The 22,003-nt window shown below is 41.8% G+C and overlaps 2 protein-coding genes across 4 annotated transcripts in view; both read left to right on the top strand.

Annotated features, from left to right (window-relative positions):
- Positions 1–49: 49 nt before the first annotated feature.
- Positions 50–12,435, top strand: C1H2orf49 (chromosome 1 C2orf49 homolog). 3 transcript variants are annotated; one of them, XM_073238971.1, is made up of 6 exons: positions 50–284; positions 2,129–2,292; positions 5,152–5,278; positions 5,405–5,527; positions 7,508–7,582; positions 12,195–12,435. In XM_073238971.1, the coding sequence occupies exons 1-5, from the start codon at positions 186–188 to the stop codon at positions 7,562–7,564; spliced, it is 570 nt and encodes a 189-aa protein (XP_073095072.1). In that variant the 5' UTR covers positions 50–185; the 3' UTR covers positions 7,565–7,582; positions 12,195–12,435. The 3 variants fall into 3 exon arrangements, with proteins under 3 accessions (XP_073095072.1, XP_017531831.1, XP_017531826.1); XM_017676342.3 differs by having other exon boundaries at positions 5,152–5,527; positions 12,351–12,435; XM_017676337.3 differs by having other exon boundaries at positions 5,152–5,527.
- Positions 12,436–15,224: 2,789 nt separating this feature from the next.
- The window catches only part of LOC140844008 (uncharacterized), a 106,979-nt gene continuing 100,200 nt past the window's right edge, over positions 15,225–22,003 (top strand). The window contains exons 1-2 of the mRNA XM_073214885.1: positions 15,225–15,284; positions 18,716–18,946. Of these exons, the coding sequence (XP_073070986.1) occupies positions 15,225–15,284; positions 18,716–18,946 (291 nt within the window). The remainder of the gene's footprint in view (positions 15,285–18,715; positions 18,947–22,003) is intronic.

Raw genomic sequence — 22,003 nt, 5'->3', positions numbered from 1 at the left:
AAACGTCCTTCCGTCTTCCGTAGCTTTCGCTCCTGGAGCACTCCTCTGGGAAGGCCAGCCACGCAGCTCTGCAGGCCGCGAAAAGCTTCGCAAGGCGCGCCCGGAGTGACGACTCGTACGTCACTTCCGGGACGCCTCTTCGCTGAGCCTTGTGGGTAGCGGGCCGGGGTCTCCTGGCGACGACGATGGCGGGGGATGTGGGCGGCCGTAGCTGCACTGATTCAGAGCTGCTGCTGCACCCGGAGCTGCTGTCCCAGGAGTTCCTTCTCCTCACCCTCGAGCAGGTGGGCGCGCATGGGAGAGGCGCCGGGACTTGGGCTCGCCCGAGTAGTCCTCAGCGTCCCGCCGGGTGTGCGCCGCTGTCCAGCCCTCACTGACAGAGCGGGTCTCCCCACGCCCCTACCCAGGAAAGAGACGTCCTTAGAATACCAGCAGTTCCTCGGGATTAGAATTTACCTTTTGGGGTCCTTAATGGCTCGGCGAGAGGAGACCCCTGCGGCCTGTGTGTGAGCAGGGGCCTAAGGAAGAGGAGCCGGTGACGAATTGTGGAAGAGCGGAGCTGAAGGGTAGTGACCAAGGACTGTTAGGGCTAGAAAGCATCGGAGAGGTCGCCCTTTCTCCACACTTTCACCACCTTTAAAGAGGAGGAAACTTGAGTCCCAGAGAGGTGAAGTGACTTACTTAGGGCCATACCATCAGTAAATGTTGCAGCCAGGAGAATTCAGGGCTCCTGGCCCTCATTATAGTTTGTTATTTTTCAGCCAATGCGGCCTCTGGTAGTAGATGGAAAAGAAGCCCTCCCCCACCCCTAAAAAAAAGTGATAAATTTAAAGTGGTAGAGAATTACTAAACGTTTCCTTAGGGTTTTATATAGCATATTTTGTTATTTTCCTTGTAGTTTGCTCTCAGTACTCTTTCCCAAATGTCCTCAAGTACCCGTTCCTAAGAGGATTATGTTAGTGATGCCACTTACCTTTCGTTTGTGGGTCCCAGAGTTTCTGATGCAGTAGGTCTGGGGTGTGGCATGGAGATTTGCATTTTTAACAAGTTCTTGCTGCTGGTCCAAGGACCACAGTTTGAGAACAATGGAGCAGTACTTCTCAAGCTAAAGTGCCTGTGAACTCTCTGGCAATGTTGTCCAAGAGAATCCCCAGTTTCCCCATATCTCTGAGTAAATACAGGATGAAAATTGATAATAAAGGACAGTCCAGTGTAAGTATGAAAAGAAATAAATTTGTGCTTTAAATTTTGAGGGGAAAAAAGGAATTGGGATAACTTTCTCAGAGGACATAGATTGCATTTATTTTGTCAGTTCTAAGCCAAGTGTTTCCAGGCCTTTCTGTATTGCAGCCGAAGAGCCCATGACTCATTCATCCTCATTTTCTTTCCTAAATCCAAACTTTGTTTCCATAAATACTACTGTACCTTATCCTAAATGTTTTCCATGATGTAGAGAACAGATTGGAAAGTGAGGTAATTTAGATAGGGATGGTTGGACAATGATGAAGCCACTTGAAAGGACTGGTAAAAACATGTGGGGCAGGTTCTAACGATGTACTGTTACCAGTACTATCATCAGTGAGGGGACTGCAGCATCCATCTGTAGAGCCCTTCAAAATCTTGATAGTTAACTTCAATTTAAGCACAATTACAAAAACATGGGAAATAATATACAGGGTGAGATCTCCAGTCCACCAATCCTATCATAATAGTAATACTCTAGATAACTTCTTGACAGAATGTAGCAAGTGTTACCATCGTTAGCCTTTTGTCCACTGTCCCAGTCAGTCCTCCACTTCAGTTCCCTTCATAGATGACAATGCTGTGGCTGGAAGTGGATGGTTTTCATGCCTGGTATGTTGGCCAAGCAGTTGGGGTCAGAAGTCCTTGTCACACTGAGGACATACACCCATTGTCTAAAATGAAGCTGAACTCCATTGGCAGAGCTTAACCTATTTATAGTACTGCTTCTTGCAGTACCATACAGGACTCTTAAGCATATATGTAATTGTAAACATGGCTTCATAATTTGTTATTTAAGTTGGAATGTTTTATTGTGTTAGGTAGGTAGTTGGTTATTAAAATAAAGGATATTGTTTTGAAATTACTTTTGTTTCCTTTTCCACAGAAGAACATAGCTATTGACAATGACATAAGAATAAACAAAGACAATCTTACTGATCTTTATGTTCAGCATGCAATACCATTGCCTCAGAGAGATTTACCAAAGAATAGATGGGGGAAAATGATGGAAAAGAAAAGAGAACATGAGATGAAAAATGAGACTAAAAGGTACTTTTCAATGGTTCTAGTTTTCTTCTTCTTTTATATGACTAAATAATTTTGCTTTTTTTTTCCCCAGGTAAACTTAGGTAAGAAAAATTCATTTACTCAACAACTATTTATTGTGCATCAGGCACTGTGTTTATAGCATGAATAAAACTGACAAAATTCCCTGCTCATATTTTAATTGGGGGGAAAATAATTGAAATGTTGAATAAAATATATGGTATGCTGCATAGTGATAAATGCCAAGTAGAAAAGTAAAACAGGAAGAGGGATTACAATTTTAAGTAAAGTGGCCAGGAACAGCCTCACTGAGAAATGATACTGTAGCAAGCTATCATTCCAGGCAGAATACAAGAGCCTGGGTGGAGAGCATGCCCATCATATACCAGCAACAACAAAGAGTCCAGCAGGACTGGGGCAGAGAGAATGAAGGGAGAAGAGGGAAAAGAGGTTTATTGGGGGTGAGAAGCAGACATTGTCAGGTGATGGGAAGCTTTGTAAGTCATTGTAAGAACTTTGGTTTTGCTCTGAAGCAATAAGCCATTGGAAGATTTTGAGTAGAGTGATGGCACTATGTGATGTACCTCTTAACAGGGTCACTCTGGCTACTTTACTGAGAGGTGATTTAAGGTGGTGGGGAGGGGAACAGCCTTTCCAATTAGGAGGCTAGGTGTGCTAATCCAGGCACTAGGCAGTATTGACTTTTATTGAGATAATGAACTTGTCATGAAGTGGTTGGGGTCTGGATGTATTTTGGTGGTAGAGCCAACAAGAATTGCCAAATTGTGAGAAAGAAGTCAAGTAAGACTCTAAGGTCTTTGAATAATGTAGAAATGAAGAGACTGTTGTATAGCTTCAGGTACACTATTTAAAAGTTTTAGATTTCAGACCATTTTTCCTACAACTACCTGCAAATGAATAAATTTTTTTAAACCAAGTTACATTTACTTGATCAGTGTAGTTGGTTAATGAGGACACTAACCAAAGATCCGGGCTAGTTTTTTTCCTGTTTTATCATAAGTGGGTGCTGTTGATTAGAGCTCTCTTTGTAAGGTACTGTGGGAGGCAGTGCACTAGAGACAGTGGGAGGAGATGGAGTGAGAGGGTGGGGTGAGGGAGAATGCTAGCTTTGAGTTGATTAGTGGTTTCATATTGACTCAGGAAAAAAACCTCATGATTGATAGGTTAATCCCCACATATGAGGACAGTTGAAGTGTACAACATGTGTGTCACTGTCTTTTGGAATGCAAATTCTGGTGCTGTCTCACTTTTGATCAGGAACACATTCAGTTCAGATTTAGCTTCATTTTAGCCTGATGGTAACATACAGGCTGCATATTAGTGTTAACTTTCATAAATCTATGCATTATACCATACATATCTTTAGTTTACTTTGACTCTTATTAAGAGAATTACTTTCCATCCTCAAGAAAAACGAAAACAGGCAGGTCCAACTGCCAACCGAGACCCCAAGGCATTATGGGAGTCCCAGTGTGCGTGCCCTAATTGAGGCACTTTGTCCTAAGAAAGCTTTCAATACAGTTGTACTTTACTTCATACAACAATCCATCATAGTACCTCAGTGTGATCTTGGAAAGGCTCTTTGACTGTATTTAAAAAAAAAAAATCACAATTTGACTCTTGAATCAGAGCACTAAAGTTGGAAGGATCTAAGAGATTATTGGATTTTGTTCAATTGCTGATTATTTTTGTCTGCTGAAGAACTGAGCCCCAGAGAAGTGTTGTGTCATGCCCCAGCTCAAACTGAGCCCCAGAGAAGTGTTGTGTCATGCCCCAGCTCACACAGCGCTAAAGCCAGGTCTTTCATGCAGTACTTCTCAAACTCCTGTGCCTCTTGCATCTAGATTGAACTCTCACAAGCTAAGAAGCTCTGTTCTCAGTCCCTGTTTCCCTTCTACAGTGGCAGGGGGGGTACACTAAGTTGCTTTTTCATCTTCTGCCAAACAGTGTTCATTCACCCAAGAACTGGTGAGTTTGGCCAGTCACCTAGGATCTGGTTAAAATGCACATTCTGAATCAGTGCAGGTTGAAACCCTGAACTCTGCATTTCTTACCGGCTCCCAAGATGATGCTTATGCTGCTGGTCCCTGGGCCACACTTTGAGTAGCAAGGCTGAAGTGTTCTTGCCAATAATTGGCTGCTCATGTTCTTTTAACATATTTAAGTAAAGGTTTTTTTCATAAGCAAATCTCTCATTTCATTTGAGGTGTAATGAACAGATGAATGCTTTTATTATTTATCTTTACAATTCAGAGTGAAAATTAGGTTTTCAGAAGCTAAATATGAAAACTTGCCAAAATTTAAAGTAAAATTATACAAATGTTACAGTTAGTCTAGAAACTGCCTTGGCTTTAGAGACTTTGCATGAAACAGTGTTGTCTCATTGTAGATTGCCATTATGCTAGTCTTGGGATGTTTTTATAGTTCAATAAACTAAACAGTAGTTTCTAATGTCATATTCTAATCAAGTTCTAAGTAGTAATTGATCCCTGGTCAAGATAGCCCTATCAGTAAGGTGGTGATTTTTAAAATTAAAAAATAAAATTTTGTTAGTAGAAAATTCTGTTTTAAGTACTTGGGTTAGTTGGATGATCAATGTTTTAAACATCCCTCTATCTTGTATGTGCATTAAAACTTTAAATTTCTTGTCAATAAATATTTTAAACTTTAAAGAACTAGACAATTATTTCACTTAGAATGGACATAGAAACGTTATTTCTAGTATCCGTACTTACAATAGATTAGTCTTATCAATAATCTCCCCATCACTGTTTTAACTTTGGATTCCATGAACTGTTGCATCCCAGAGTATTTTTCATGAGTACCTGTCTTTATTTTCAGGAGTAGCACTGTAGATGGGTTAAGGAAGAGACCCCCCATTGTGTTTGATGGAAGTTCAACAAGTACAAGCATAAAAGTGAGGAAGACAGAGAATGGAGATAATGATCGACTCAGGCCACCCCCTCAGGCAAGCTTTACCAGTAATGCCTTTCGAAAATTGTCAGATTCCTCTTCAAGTGTTTCACGCCTAATTTTGTCTTCCAATTTGCCTGCGAACAATAAAACGGAACACAATAATAATGACACTAAACAGAACCATGACTTAACGCATAGGAAAAGTCCTTCGGGTGCCGTGAAGTCTCCACCTCTGTCCCCTGTTGGAACTACTCCGGTGAAGTTAAAGCGAGCTGCTCCTAAGGAAGAAGCTGAGGCCGTGGTAAGTATGAGGTCTCCATGCTCATAGGAGGTGTGAACGAAATCTCTGGGCAGTTGGCCTCGCAGCTAAAATGGGGTCAGCAGTGCTCCATCTGTTCTTGAACCCTTAAGTGACCTCTTATTTTTACATTTCATTTCTCATGTGTTGAACCCTAGAATCTTAAAATCTCTGACGATAAGCTAATGTTTTTTAAAGCACACTCTCCTTCGCTAAAAATGTGTATAAAGAGAGAGTTTCTCGGGCACTTTTCCTTGATTTTTCTCATTTAGATCCTTTAACTATCTTGGAACTAAAAGAAAGAAATGTTCCTTTGTTAACAAGGCTCAGAATGTGAAGTGATTTGTCCACGGTCACATGTTTATTAAATAGCATTTTAGAGCTTGATCCTAAGTGTCTTTTGCATTTACCTTAAAACTGCCCCAGAGTCTTTAGGATTTACCACTTGCTTCCCCTGCTCCCAAATGTACCTGTCTTTGGAGGGACAGAGGAAGTTTAGGGGATCTGCTGTGCTCTGCTCCACTTAAGTGTTTGGATACTCAGGTTTCCTATGCTGTCATACTTGGGACAGTTACAGGAGTTATTTAAAGTTTAATTTACAAGGTGACATAACATATTTGGTCCTTTCCTAGGCTTTTCAGAAAAGTGATTTCACGTTTAAATACTTAGCAGTTCTATAGCTTTTATTCCCTGTCGGCTTAGCCATTCAGGCTGCTTTAACAAAAAACACCTTTGACTGGATAGCTCAAACAATGAACAATTTATTTCTTATAGTTCTGGAGGCTGGGAAGTCCCAAATCAAGGAGGTAACAGATTTAGTGTCTGGTGAGGGCCCATTTCTTGGTTCATATTTGGCTGTGTCCCACTGTATATATAGCAGAAGGGTCTTGGGCACGCTCTGGGGTCTCCTTTATAAGGACTCTAATCCTATTCATGAGGGCTCCACCCGCCTAACCTAATCCTCTCCCAAAGGCCCTAGCCCACTACCATCACACTGGGGACTGGGTTTCAACATAAGGATTTTGAGGGGACACAAACATTGGGTCCATAGCAGTCCTGTAGTACGTTGGCCTTATTGTCATCTTTTGTGTGCCAACAGGATCAAAACTGAAGAGTAGCTCAAACATTCTTAGATAGACCCTAGGAAAAGAATACTGTGTATCTGACCAGCCCTAAGTTCTATATCGGTTCACTGAATCCTTTCAGCAACCCTATGAAATAGGCATGATAGTTACTCCCATTGCACAGATGAGGAAATAGTACCTTAGACATTTTAAGTAAATTTGTCCAGGGTTCTAGAGTTAGTAAGTGGCAGTTTGAGTTCAGATTTGTTTGACCCCACAGCATGCACTTGTTATGGCACCATACTGCCTGCGTGCTTTAGTCCCTTTTGTGCAAGAGGTGGAGGGCATCAGATGACAGTGGAAAGAATGGTCCACACCTCACAACTTCCCAGCTTCCAGAACTATAAGAAATGCTGCAGTAAGGGGTAAGCCTTGAGGATTTTTTTCATTCCCTTAAAAAGCATCTTTCTACTAAAAAATGTTACTTTTTTAGAGATGTGGTTTTTAAAACTTGTATTAAGATCTTGCGGTTAAGGGAGGATATGGGCTAGGTAGGGAGGAAGCAGGTCGGAAGCAGTCAGTGGTTCTACTCCTTAAGTTCACCTGGAGGAGTTCCCAGCAAGCACAGACAGAAGTCAGAGTCTCGTCCCCACCACCTCCTGTGCACTGAGTTGGTTTGCCCAGGCGCGGGCACGTTGGTGGGAGGTCTGATGCTGACATGCACATGCTTGAGAACCACAGCCAGAGAAATGGGAGCCTGGTTGGCTTTTTGTCCCCATCTAAAACCTTTCCCCATCAGGTGGCAGCAGTTATCTACTGGTCATGTATTAGTAAACCCAGGCTGTTTAAATAAAGTGCCCATTTTGGTTACTCTGACATCTCTGCAAGTATAAGCTGGTTTCTGTTCATGTCTTTTCAGAATAACTTGAAGCCCCCAGAAACAAAGAGGAAGATACAACATGTTACATGGCCGTGAAGGAAAGTTTCCAAAAATGTAAATATAATTGTAATTGTAGTTTTTCATATATATTGACAGTTTTCACATATATTGACAGTATTTACAGAGATCCTTATTATTGTGGGATTTTCTTAGGAAGTTTAAAATTAGGTTCAAATAAGGTCTTTCCTTTCTTTCTTATCCCTTTCACCCCCACTTTTTTTCCTTAAACTCTTAAACTCTTGCCTTTTGTGCCCTGTTTAAGAGAATTTCTCTTGTAACAAATTGCTTAGAATAAATCATTTATATTGACCCTCATCAGATAATTAGCTGCGAAGTCTGGTATAAGGCATCCAGTGAATTTTAGGAATTCTTCTTATTAGTCTGTTTCAGTCTTTGGGGAAATCTGAGATTTTTTTTTTTAATTCAAGTATTTTAGAAGTTCACAATTTTTATTTCTTTTCCTAAGCAAAAGAATATTGCATTTCATCACAATATTTTAGTAAATATTGCCAAACTCATCCTCAAGGTTTACCAAGAAAAGTATATTTGTAGTGCTGCCAATAAACTCTTCAAAATGTACAGATAAAACTGCTGCTCATCAAGCACGACACTACTTCCCATAAAATCCAAAGGGACATCAGTGCTCGCTGTTGCTCCTGCCCTTGAAGTCACAGCAGGATTGGCTGAGGCTGAGTTGGCTGCTCAGTCCCGCCATCTAGTCTACTCCTAGAAAGTCCTCTCATGCAGCAATCCCACCAACTCCTCATGAGTGGCCTGTGATCTCACTCCTTCCTAGGCACTCAGTCATTTCCAAATGAATCTGATTTAAAAATCTTCTGGTGAAGTAATCATGTTAGAAGTGGTACCTGACAGCCAAAAGTTTAGAGAAAAAGAGGCAGCTAGAATTCTAGAACTTAAGGGAGTCCAGCAAGTATAGCTGTGAGGGGGAACTTCAGTGTGATGTGGAGGAGGCAGAAGGAATGACTGAAGTGAAGTCAGAAGTCACTGTGGAGTGACAGCATAGGAGATGTGCATCAGCCAGAGAGGGCACCCTGCTGGTGCAATGTGGACAGCTTTCCACAGGGCTGTCCCCCACAAAAGTGTCTGTAAGGTTTTGTGTTTGTGCTAAAGTGGGTTATTATCCCAATTGTATAAGGGAAGTCAGTGGGAAAATAGGATATACCTTATATTCCTGAGTTCTAGTGTCTGCTTTTCTGCTGTGTTTTTTTAAGCAAGAGCTAAGGATACTTTGTACTTTTTCCCTTGTATGATCTTCAAATTGGGGTTTGCCTTTTCAATACTTTTTAGAGCAATCTCATTCCTCTTTTGGTTTGTGAAAACAAGCATCTTAGTTCAGCTATTGAGTAGCCTTACAGAAAATTAACTCAGCCTTGCAGGTGAGTACTGTATGAGAACTGTAACCCTACAGTTCTTAGCCATTTTGCCTTTATCCAGACTACACATCTGTACAGATAAGACAAAATTGATACATACTAAGTGTTGTATAAGTTGTTAATGTTATGGAAAATTGTTGACTATACAGTTATCTGCAGGCCTGATATAAGTAATACTGTTTAAGGCCAACCGTAACTCTATACATAACTATGTTAAGGGAGACTCAAAGTGCAGATTTTAGGGTAGGATGACAAATTATATTTTATATTCAGTTGTTCCTTCTGCTTCCATCTGTGTTTCTCTCTTAGTTAAGAGAGAGTTAGCCATTTGACAGTTTTAAGTCAGTGGAAACTTATTTTTAGTTACTCAGAATTAATTCTTAATTTGTATATTTAACTTACAGAGTAGGTTGGTAATAACAGCTGAACTGTGTAACACTGTTGCTTCAAATTGAAGTTTATATTATGAACATTCAGAATCAGTGCTCATAGAGCAGCATATTATTGAGCTATTTTGAGTTTGAAATGTGAAGAGCTAAACCCGTACTATGTATTACATGATACCAACACTTGAGCACTCTGCACCTTCTCAAGGTGTATAGAGATGGCTTGTCCTGCAGTGTCTTTCTCCATGCCATAAAGCCCTATGAACCTTGGGCATCTGAAGCAAAGTGCTAGGACACTCAACGTTTTGAAGTGTTCATTTGTCTTAGAAGGACTTGATTTGATGGCAAACAATTTTTGAATACTCTTTACTCAGTAACATGGCTTAATATTGTTGCTCTTGATTGCATATTCCCGTAGAGCCAGGTTTTCTTCTTATTGGGGTAGGCATAGGAGAGGCATTCGAGGCCATGGGTGGCTTCTGCAGAGTAGTGATAGGCACTTTACCACTTCCTGCTATGGGTAGGGGTCTTGTTCTTTCTTGCTCTCCCTCTTTGTTCCCTGTTTCCCTTTTTCTTACTGTTCTTTCCCATATTTTTACTTTCTTTGCTTCCATTCTCCTTGCTTCTTTATGTAGATCCTAAGCTTCAGGCTTAGGCTTGCAAGTCATTTTGTTGGCCCTGTTCATTCAGTGAGGAGTGAAGATAGGCTGGCCCCAACCCTCTTCTTACCTTTGAGGAGTTGTAGATGGCTGTGTGAGTTCTGGAAAGTCTTATGACCCTGCAGCCCCAGGGCACTAAATTGCTCCCAGTGGCTGTAACGGCAGTACAGTTTACCAAAATAGCTTTATTAATCTAGACAGCTACCAGGCACTTTGGAAAGTTGGTTCAACTACAACTATGAGGCCATAATATTTTTGCTAGTGTTAAAATTCTTCAGAATTGTAATTATTATTTGAAATAATATTTTGATTGACTTAAGTTTTGAGAGGTGATTCTAAAACTGATCTAGAGACTCATTCAATAGCAATGACCTTTTTAAAACTTACATTAAGTAAAACTGCCAGTAGATTAAATCATATGTATGTAAAAGCTTCCTCTATTTACTACTGTGGAACTTCAGTAATTTTTAGGGGCTACATAATGGTCAAAATGTTTTTAAGTGTGCTCTTTTATTAAATGCCTGTGCAGGTTTTATAATTCATTACAGAGAGTTTAACCTTGTAATGTACATTTTGTAATGTAAAAAGTCTTTTAAGTAGCCTTATGCTTTATTTAAATAAACAATAAAATTACTGAGTAGGTCTGTCATTCATAAAAAATAAAATGGAAAAACATTGTAATGACTTGATCTTTTTATTCGACCAAACTATATAAAAAAGCGTTCTTTATAGCACCACCTCCTGTACCTGGGTTGATTGGGATCAGGCATGGTACCAACAGTCCAGCCATACCTTGGGGCCCCAGCTTTAAGGTGGCCTGCTGTTCAGGATGTCCTGGTGCTACAGGGCTGACACACTGCCCCTGTGATTTGAGGATGGGAATAAGTGCCCCGATCCTTCTCCAGTTAAGCTTAGTGAACTGGAACAATCCAGATATTCAGTTGAGGGACTGTGTTTGGGGCTGTCTTTAAAAAGTTAATTTCTAAATTGGTAACTTAATGTTGGAGACTGAAGCTCTAAATTAACTAACTTGGAAAAGCCCCAGGTAACTTTCTACCTTGAACTTTAAAAGGCAGATCTTTAATTTTTTTGTCTGGACAGAAGAGACAAAAAGTCTTATTTCTGTTTACATTATTTTTACTAACATGCTTTTTCTCACTGAAGTTCTCTGATCTGTCAGTTGGTAAGAGGTTGTCTTCTCTGTTGTGACAGAAAAAAATAAAGATGTGAATTAATTAAGGTCCTGCTTAATGAAATAATGAATAATTGTAAGGACAGAAGGAAAATCAGACCATTTCATGAAGTAGTGAGGGACAGGGAAGGTAAGGCAAGGAGCTACTTTAAGTATAGTGGTTAGGAAAGCCCTCTTTAAAGAGATTCAGTTACCGAAGCTTTCAGGAAAAGCATCTTACATGCGGTAGATTTTTAATGGCTATGTAGTATTAGTTGCTTCATTTATCAAAGGTGGAATCTGTTTCCCACCACTCAAATATGGACAGGCTGAAAAAATTCTGTTCTCCTGGCGGCTGCTGCAGCCATGTGAAAAAGCCTTGCTAGTGAAACAGCCCTGGCCAACAGCACCGACCACCAGATGTGAATGTTAGTCACCTGTCCCCAGCCTAGCCTCCAGGGGCCCGGGTGAGGCCAGCCCGGAGATCTGGTTCACAGGCCTTGAGAAGACAGCAGGGGAGTTGGAAGCTAGTGTTGGAGATGGTTTGCTACCCAGCACTAGATAACTGATAGCAGACAAGGGCAGAGTGGAATCCCTGAGGCGTCATTAGATTGGAGACCAGGAAGACTGGTGTGGCTCAAATCAGTGAAAATAGATGAGGGTAGTGTGAAGTGAGTCAGAGAAGGTAGGCAGGAGCCAGATTCTGTTCTAAGAGCAATTGGAAGCTCTTTGTTAGCTATTCAGCCTTAACTAAGTATTTGGTTTAATCAAAACACAGAAATAAGACTAGTTAAATAAGTACATAGTACCCCTAAACATTTTTTCCCCTCCGGTACAATCATTGTAAGTTTTTGTTTTGTTTTTTAGCCTATTTGAACTAAAATATTTATATTTCTTTGACTAATATTAAATCTTAGGCCTGACTGTAAAATACCAGTAAATGGTAATGGGTATTTTTCTTAAATATAAAAACACCATATCTAGTAAAACTGTTGGTCTGTCCTGCTCTGCTACATACGATTCACCTCGTTTTATTATATTTTATCACACCTGCAGATACTGCTTTTTCTGCAAATTGAAGGTTTGTGGCAACCCGGTGTTGAGCAAGTCTATTGGCACCATTTTCCCAACAGCATTTGCTCACTTCATGTCTCCTTGTCACATTTTGGTAATTCTCAACAATATTTCAAATGTTTTCATTTTTTGTTACAGCGATCTGTGATCAGTGATTGTGACTTGCTGAAACCTCAGATGATGATGGTTAACAGTTTTTAGCAATAAAGTACTTTTAATTATGGTATGTACTTTTTATTTAAGACAATACTATGCTCACTTAATAGACTATGGTATGTGTAAACATAACTTTTATATGTACTGGGAAAACCAAAAAATTCATTGACTAGCTTTGTTGCAATATTTATTTTACTGCAATGGTCTGGAACCACACTATCTCCCAGGTATGCCTGTAATTTTTAAAAATAAACTTAAAAAAAATAACATTTTTATTTAGGGAAGTTTCAGATTTATAGAAAAGTTGCTAACGTAGTATAGGGGGTTTACATATACTGTGTACTCAGTTTTCCCCTATTAATATGTTAGCATGGTACATTTGTTGAAATGAACCAATATTGATATATTATTGTTAGCTAAAGTTCATAACCTTATTCAGATTTCTTTAGTTTTTACCTAATGTTTTTTTTCTGTCCCAGGATCCCATCCCATTAACATGACATCATTTTTGAGGTTAATTTTAGTCACCTGGCTGAGGTTTAAATAGGTTAATACAGAATTGCTGTCTGGGGGGAAGTCAGTTAAGCAGTAGGGAGTTAGGTCCACCTTGTAGGCCAAGCATCTACATAAAATACTTTGGATTCTGTATAGCTTTGCCTTCTCTCCCCTATTTTACTTGTTTATGTAATAATTTAACTCTGTGTGGACTCCATTTGAGTTTGGGTTAAATCTAATGCTTTCGTTCTGTTCTTTTGCTCAAATTGTAGCTTTGGCCATTGAAAACCTTTAGTTGGCTCCTGGGTCCCTTTAATTCAGCTAACCATTTTGTTCTCTTTTGAGCACTTCCTTTCTTTCTGGCACTACAAGATGCTCCAGGTTCATGTTGTCTATTTCTTGCCCCAGACCTCGACTCAGCCATTTCTCCAAGGAACCTTGGTTCGTTGTAGTGAAGAATGGGATTAGAAAGTAAGGTCTGGGCACTGGTATCATTGCTTTTAGGCATCCTCAGCTGACAGAGCAAGGAGACGTGTGTATAGTGACCCCATATACATACATACATACCTGTAAATATTTCTGTACATAACTATAGAGAGCTAAATGTGGGTTCATACTGATGTCTCCAACTAATTCCTTACCATATGGGTCATTCTAGACTTGCCTTGCTCACCTGTAACCTGACACCACAGTAGTGAGAAGCCTGGCTCCCACCATCCACTTACCTATTCCATTCCAGTACACATGTATAGCAGTTGCAGAATTGTTACTCTCTACCTGTGTGGGAAACAGCTCTTCTCAGCTAGAGTACAGTGATTGTGTATGATTCCTTTGCCTTTGTTTTTATAGACCGCTCATTTCCAGTGTTAATTTATCCAGGTCACTTAAAAACTATGTTTGTGGTTTTATTATTTTAATGAAAAATAATGTCATTAACTTTTTTCTATTTTCTTAATAAAAAAAAAGAAACTCTGAACAAACATTCATTTAACAGGTGTTTACTGTATTTTCAGACTCTATACAAGGAGTGGGAATAATAAGACATGGGCCCTGTCTTCAAGAGGCTTATCCTTTTATTAATCCCAATTGATTCAGTCTGAACATTCAAATAATTTGAGAAGGAATCTGAGAAGCATTTAGTAATTAAAGTCACAGTATTCTGTGCACTAGATAGTTTACTAGTTCTGTTTTTAATTCCTTGAAGCCTGAGAGAAACAACCAAAAACAAACAGGGAATATTTTTTGTTTTTTTTTTACCACTGGTGTAGAGACTCATTCTTATAATCAGCCCTGCCCTTTTGCTTAGAAATACCATTTTCTGCACCCCAGCAAGGTGGTTAAGCCTTTTCCAAAGCCTTTGATTTTTCATTGCACAATTCAGTCCACTCCAGAGTATTTTGCCTCAAGGAAAGGAACATGTAGGCACTATTGTTTCTAGGTATTACCATGTACACCAGCCTGATGAGTTAAAAAAAATGTTTATTGATCTATGAAAAGTTAAAAACAAGACAAAACCTGACACCATTTGCTAATATTTTTCCCTGTAAAACAAATTAACATCAGTCTAAAAAAAACCCTGCAACACTATTGCTAGTGTTCATTTTCCAAAAATATGAGAAAATCCACAGAATCCTTAGATTCACATGAGCAAAAATCTGGTCATCTAGATGCTACCTCTCCCTGCCTCCCACCCCTTTCCTGCAAACCGTTGTGGGCTTTCTGGAGGAAGCAGCTCCTTCAGCTGGTTGCTCCTGATTGAATATGGGGGCTGGGCAGCTTTCCTGTTTCAACAGGGATCTTAAGTTTCCCACTTTAACATATACCCACTTTTGTTCTCTTTTCAGAAAGCAAGGAGCCATAGTTTAAAGTCAGCAGAAGTGGCAAACATTGGATGAGTTGGCTGTTTATTTTTTTTAATTAAAAAACAAATCAAGCTAGTGATTGGCACTGGCCCTCCCCCAGACCCCTCATGAGACCTCCAGACCCCAAGCCCTTTAGGTCAGAATTTTGAGTGTAACCACAACAAGGAATACTCCTTTTGGTACCAAATATATATATACATATATATATATATATGGTGTATATATATATATGTGTGTGTGTGTGTGTATATATATATATATATATATATATATATGCAAAACTCTAAAGAAGAGGACAGACCAGCCACTTCTATCCATTACAGAGGTAAACAGAAAGACGTGACAGGGTGAAAACACCCATTCCACATACACTGTGATGCAGCTCAGGTAAGAAGCCCTGTAGCATAAAGAACCGAGGAGTCCCAGGTCAGATGTGTGGCTGATGCCCGGCCACACCCACACTGCAGCAGATCAGGTATTACTTTCATTATTGGGAAACATGATGACCAGCCCTGAGCATTGGCCCATCCAGCTCTTCAGTGAAGCTGTCCACCTGCACGTGAGTGCACACACGCTCACATGCACACACACACACACACACACACCTGCCCTTCTGAACATGGACCGCTTGGAGTCATAAACACCGAGAAAAACAACACAGCAAGAAGGCAACGTGACTGGGAGGAACGTGTTTGCTGATACACACTTTGGGATTTAAGTAGCTGGTAAACAGGCACTGACAGGATTTGGAAAACTGGCTGCTGTGGATGCTAGGTCAGCCCAGACACACCTTCATCCAACAATGGAAGCCAGGGTCACCCCAGGGGCTTGGTGGGGGTGCTGTTGGGTGGTGTCTTGCCAATGGATTTCAGCCCCAGGCAAGATCGCTATGGATTCAATGTGACCAAAGAAAATGACAGCAAACATTCTTGGGGTGAAAGGGTTTATTACCCAGTTTGTTCTCCTGGCAGTAGGTCGAGCACTAGCATCTCTGCCTCCGCCCAGAGCACTGGGCCACGCTCTCTATATAGTGCAATAATAGCTTATTGCCTAAAGGTGTGGAAGCGGTAGCCTAGCAACAGGCCAGTTATATCATCAGGTGGTTTAAGTTCAGTGAGGATCCTGGCCATAGAAACCCCAACTTTCCCACACTCCACCCCTCCAGGATTCTTGCCTTACAATCTACACACTTTCAATCTTCTGCCATGGTCCCTGTGCGAGAAAGCTGGAGCATTGTAACCAGATTCCACAACAGCAACAGGATAACAACTTAGAGGTAATAACAAAAATTAAGATACAAGATTTTGATGAAGGAACAAAAATTATAATAATCCTCAAGCCAGAGGAGGTTCCTAAAAAAATTTATAATAATCCTCAAATCAGAGAAAATTCCCAATCCACAAAGACCTTAGGGGCTATAAGACACATGTTTTAATGACACCAACATAGGCAAATCTTGTCCATCAGGTAGGATGCATATAAGAGAGTGGTCCTGTGATAAGACTGTAGCAGGAAGGGGGTCCTTTCCAGGTCTAGTATACCATACTTTTACTCCTTTCCCTATGGGGGTTACTGAAGGGTCTATATATAGTGCTACTGGAGGTGCATGCACTGGCCACAATGATGAAATTCCCCAGTAAGATGCTCCTGCCTTTTGGCTGTTCAGGATATACTACTGTAACCTTTGGGGGCCACTCTGCTGTTATTTCAGGCATACACAGGAGGCCAACTTCCTGGCCTTGTCCCCAAGGTGCCAGGAGAGCCAGCCATTGCTGGTCCATGTGTCGAAAGGACCAAGGCCACGTCCACTCAGTGGAGTCTCTGGGGTTCAGTGCAGGTGGTCCTGGCAGCAAGATATTATTCTGATGACCGAACCTTGGCTTCAGTGATTCTACCTTGGTTTGTACTTGCAGTTACATAGGGGAGGCAGCCATATGTGTTAACATGTCTACGGGGCTCAGGGCTCCCTTTCGGGGTCTCTCATTCAAATGCCTTAGCACAGTCCACAAGCAGACTGATCATCCCCGCAGACTATTGGTATCTGACTTTAGTCCGATTTTAACAGGCCATTGTGCCTCTCTATCATGCCTGCTGCAATAGGATTGTATGGTACATGAAACTTCCATTTGATTCCCAGCTATCGCACCCATTCTTGCAGTGTATGTCCAGTAAAATGGGTGCCCCGATCACTCTCAATTACCTGTGGTCGGCCATAGGCGGCAAAGATGTTCCAGGCCTCTTTTGTTTGTCTGCTGGTCTGCACAATGGGTAGGAAAAGAAACCAGAAGTCCAGTAGCTGTGTCCACACAAGTCATGGTATACCGATACCTTCTGACACAGGTAGAGGCCCAATAGTCTATCTGCCACCTGACAAGGGGTATAGGCCCCTTAGCTATTGCCCCATGTTGCTGTGGAACTGAGTGTAAGTCCCTTTTGGAGCAAAGGACACACTCCTGCCAGGCTCTACTAACTTCTTCAAAGGTCAAAGGCAAGCCCCACTGATGGGCTACAGCCCACATTGTCTTTTGCCTCACATGCAACAAATACTGATGTAACCATTAGGCTACAACAGAGGCAGGCCTTCCTTCTAACCAACATATCTGGGCCAATTTATCTGCTTCATCATTTCCTGGGGATGTCAGTGGCAAATGACCTGTCACATGGTATACTGTAATTATTTAAGTCTAACCACAGGCCCATAAATCTTGCCACAATTCTTGCCCCCAAAGGGGTTGGTGACCAACCAGCTAGTTGGCATGGTACCAGGTTGGTAGCCACAGGGTCAAGCTGTGATAGCCCAGCTGTCAGCGTAGACAACTATAGGGGAGGGCTCCTGGCTGATCACAAGCCACACGGCCTGCAACTATGCCCATTGCCTGCTCTTCCCCTCACCATCTTCCATCCATATTGTCTCAGTCTTAGGCTGGAAAGCTATGGCCCTCCATTATTGGGGCTGCCCACTAATGGTTCAAAAACAAGTTCTTCCTGCTTTTCACCTGTGTATGTTACCATCCCCAGTAAGTGTTGGAGTTCTTCACTCAAGGGGCTACTAAAGAGGGCACTATGCTGCTGTAGGTAAGCACCTTACTTGGCCAGTGTGGGCATCTGTGCCACACCCTCCTTGGCTTTTGGGTCCAGTCTCGTACCCATGCCAAGATGGGATAGGTGGTTATTACCTTTATCGGGGCCATTCCAGTGATGGGTTCTGTAGCCAGTAAGGCGTGATACACGGCAGCCAATTGTTTTTCTGTCAAAGTGCATCATACCTCTGCCCCTTTCCAGAGCTGTGACCAGAATCCAGTAGGTTGGTGAGTTCATTCAAGCTGCTGCCAGAGACCCCAGCAATAACCATCTTCAGTCACATGAACATCCAACTCACAGGGCTTTGATGGGTGTATCACACTCAAGGCCTGAACGGCCTTGACTGCCCGTTTTGCTATAATAAAGACAGATGAACATCTCATCCCAGTCCCACCCTGGCGCCCTTTCGTACCAACCGGTATAAGGGCTTCAGAATTTGTGCCAAGTGCAGGATAAACACCCTCCAGTAGCTGAGAAGACCCAAAAACTCCTGTAGCAATGCTACAGTTGTAGGGGTAGGAAAGACCTGGACTTTATCTATAACTGCTTCTTGTATAACTTTGGTTTTACCCGACCAGATAACCCCCAAGAATTTGACAGACAAACCAGGTCCCTGAACCTTGGTAGTGTTCACAGCCCGTCTGCGTTGCCAGACTCCAGTGTCAGAGCCAGTGGGCGGAGCACACAGGTGTAAGCCTCTGTGCTCCGCAACTCTAGTTGTGGTGGGCGGGGCCTCCCTCTGGCTGGCCTGACGCCAGCACAGTGAGTGCCGGTTTGGGAACCTGTGCCGGCTGGCTGGGAGGGAGGCGCTGCAGGCAGCGTGTCACAGTGGGGGGCCTCGGAGCTGAGCAGGCAGCCAGGGGGATGGAGCGCCTGAAGCTCCTCTAAGTTCGCAACCTGCTGTGGTAGACCGGGCACAGACAAGCCCGTCCAGCTCTCCCCTCCCTCGCGCAGCAAGCTCGGCGCGAACCCCGCCTCTTCAGCAGCCCTCTCGCTGCAAGGAAGCCTGTCGGACCGCCTGCCTTTCCCTGGAGCCAGAGCGGCCGGGTGGGGATCCCGTCCTCCACAAACGGCCGGAATGTCAAGTCTCTCAAGGACTCCGCCTGTCCGCGCTGCCCATCCTCCAGAGCACCGCGCAAGGTAGGTTTCTGCTCGCAAAGCAGAGCCCCGGGGCCGGGTGTACAGCTGTCCCAGGCCTCCACCCCCTTCCCCGCCCCGTTTCTCTTCCCCCCACCAGTGAGCTGGGTCGGGGGAAGGGCTCGAGTCCCGCCGGATCAAGGCCTTCCTTCGTTTCCCTGTTGGGTGAGGTCCGCTCTGTTCGTGACGTCGGCGTGCAGTCCGGTGCAGCCTTCTTTCCTGTTGCTGTTTAAGGGTTAGTTGGAGGAATTAACTACATTTTTCTGCTATTTGTGGTTTTGGGAGGAGTTACCCGTCTCACCTCTCACGCCGCCATCTTGAATCTTGAACTTCTCTGTGCATATTTGAGTTTATGATTTTTCCAGATTTCAAAAGTAACACATATGAAAAATATTAAAAAATTTAAAGATCATGTGTATATATTTACCTTGGAGATAACTTGGTAACGTTTTAATGCATTTTGTTAAGTATATACATACATCTATGAAGAAAGCTTTTCCTTCAATAAAATTTGGATATTTTTAATTACATTCTGTTCATATTTATATTTTGTTTTTCAATTAATATTAACAATGCTTATGTTATTTCAAACTGTGTAAATGTAGTTTAAGTAGATAATTTGTTATGTAGGTATAGGAGAATTTACCAAATCATTTCCTGTAATTGTGTTGGTCTGAAATTATCTTGATGCTATTGTGGCCTCCAAAGATAGTGTCCTAGAAGACATAAACAGACCCACAGACCAAATTAAGCTGTTTAAATTGACTTAATAAATGATTCAAACACCCTAAGAAGCAAGGGACAGAAGACAGAGTAGGTGAATATATTAGACTACAGTGTTTGGATCCTGGCTTGGGCAACATTCTGTAGATTGCTTTGGGCAGCATGGTCATTTTGGCAATATTAATTCTTCCTAGCCAAGAGCATGGGATAAGGATCCATTTGTTAGTGTCCTCTTTAATTTCTCTTCAGAGTGTCTTGTAGTTTTCAGGGTATAGTAGGTCTTTCACTTCCTTGGTTAGGTTTATTTCTAGGTATTTTATTCTTTTTGGTGCAATTGTGAATGGAATTGTTTTCCTGGTTTCTCTTTCTGCTAGTTCATCATTAGTGTATAGGAAAGCAACAGATTTCTGTGTGTTAAGTTTGTATCCTGCAACTTTTGCTGAATTCAGATATTAGTTCTAGTAGTTTTGGAGTGGAGTCTTTAGGGTTTTTTATGTACAATATCATGTCATCTGGAAATAGTGACAGTTTGACTTCTTCTTTACCAGTCTGGATGCCTTGTATTTCTTTGTTTTGTCTGATTGCCATGGCTAGGACCTCCAGTACTGTGTTGAATAACAGTCGGGAGAGTTGGCATCCCTGTCTTGTTCCCCGTCTTAGAGGAAAAGCTTTCAGCTTCTTGCTGTTCAGTATGATGTTGGCTGTAAGTTTGTCATATATGGCCTTTATTATGTTGAGGTACTTGCCCTCTATACCCATTTTGTAGAGAGCGTTTATCATGAATGGATGTTGAATTTTGTCGTATGCTTTTTCAGCATCTATGGAGATGATCATGTGGTTTTTGTCCTTTTTGTTGATGTAGTGGATGATGTTGATGGATTTTTGAATTACATTTTGTAGTTTTGCCTGCTTGCAGTGAAAGGCTGTCAGTGCATACAACGACACACTGGTTCTGTCTCTCCTCTGTGGGCCATCTGAGCAGGTGGTAATCCTGCCGTCAGCCCAACAGTGTGGCCATGTCTCAGTGGCGTCGCTGACTTATGTTATGGGAGTGAGGGAATCTATGGCTGTGCTCTGCCTGGGCTTTGTGGAGGCTTTGTGGAATGCTTTCCTGACTTACCTGTTTCCGAGAATAGGTGCTGTAATTGTAGTTCTATCTAAAAGGGTGCTTTCTAAATAAGTAGTATTTAAGAATACCTTCACCTCTAGGACTAAGATCTCCTGGGTATTCAGGAGCTAGGGGCTCATCTCACTGTGCTTATATAAACTCCAGGTTGAAACATTTTACCCAGAGGTGCTCAGCTTCTCAGGTGGTGTAATGCCAGAAAAATTTGCAAAAAGTTTCTAAAAGATCTTTGTTTAAAAGATTATCTCATTGGTTGCTTAGAACAATCCCATTTCATGGATAAGGAAACTGACCCTCAAGGGAAGAAGTGATTTACTGAGTTGCTCAGTCGGTTCTTACTCTGAGCCTGCTTGAGACAATTTAATCAGGGTACTTTTCTTTTGATGGTGTTCAGGAGCCTGCTAAATTGTCTAACCCACTTTCTCTTGTCACAACAACTCTGCTCCTGTGTTACAGTGGAAGTCATAAATTATTGCAAATTTTTGGAATGGAAAGTCTTTTCAGGGACATATACATGCAGAAATAAATTATGTCCTGGCATGTCAGCTTGAAAGGGGCCCTTAGAATGTCCTTCCTCCTTGATTTTAGATTTGGGGTGTTAGCTGATTTTTGCATCCCAGGGTTCCATGTATACTTCCTAAAAGGCCAAAAAAAGGTTGGTGCTACCTGTAAATTAGAAGGTTAAATCTTCCCTTGAACCCCTTTCTATGTGAAGAAAAATAACCCTAACTTGACATACCTGGGCCATTTGTGAATCAATAAACCCAGGACTGTCACTCTGAAAAATTGTTACAACTGCTAGAACAAATGAAAGGCCTTAATAAAAATATCTGGGGGAAGATATATCTAATTTGATTTACTCTGGAGAGAGGATGAGTGCTTTATAACCTGCTGATTATCATAATAAAACATCTTTATTTTTCAGAGGAACCTAAAATGATAATAGAACTTAAAGTACAGTATCTTGTAGCTTACATCTGGTGAGGGATTTAGGATGATAAAGAGAATACGAGTGGAATCTAAACTTTAAGGCTTACCTCAAAGCAGAAACTGTAACTTGACTGCAGGGAAAGATCTGATGACTCCCTCTCTCTCATGGCTGCTCCCCACCCCCCAGCCCCAGGACACACCTGAGTCAGTACAAGTAGACAAGCTCCAAGGCAGTGCTAATAGTGAGATGGAGTTTCTCAAAGCGGTTTTGTTCTTAAACA

Source organism: Manis javanica, chromosome 1 (assembly GCF_040802235.1).
Source record: "Manis javanica isolate MJ-LG chromosome 1, MJ_LKY, whole genome shotgun sequence".
NCBI lineage: Eukaryota > Metazoa > Chordata > Mammalia > Pholidota > Manidae > Manis > Manis javanica.
Note: the sequence above shows the minus strand (reverse complement) of the source record. Positions and strands in the feature narration are given on the sequence as shown.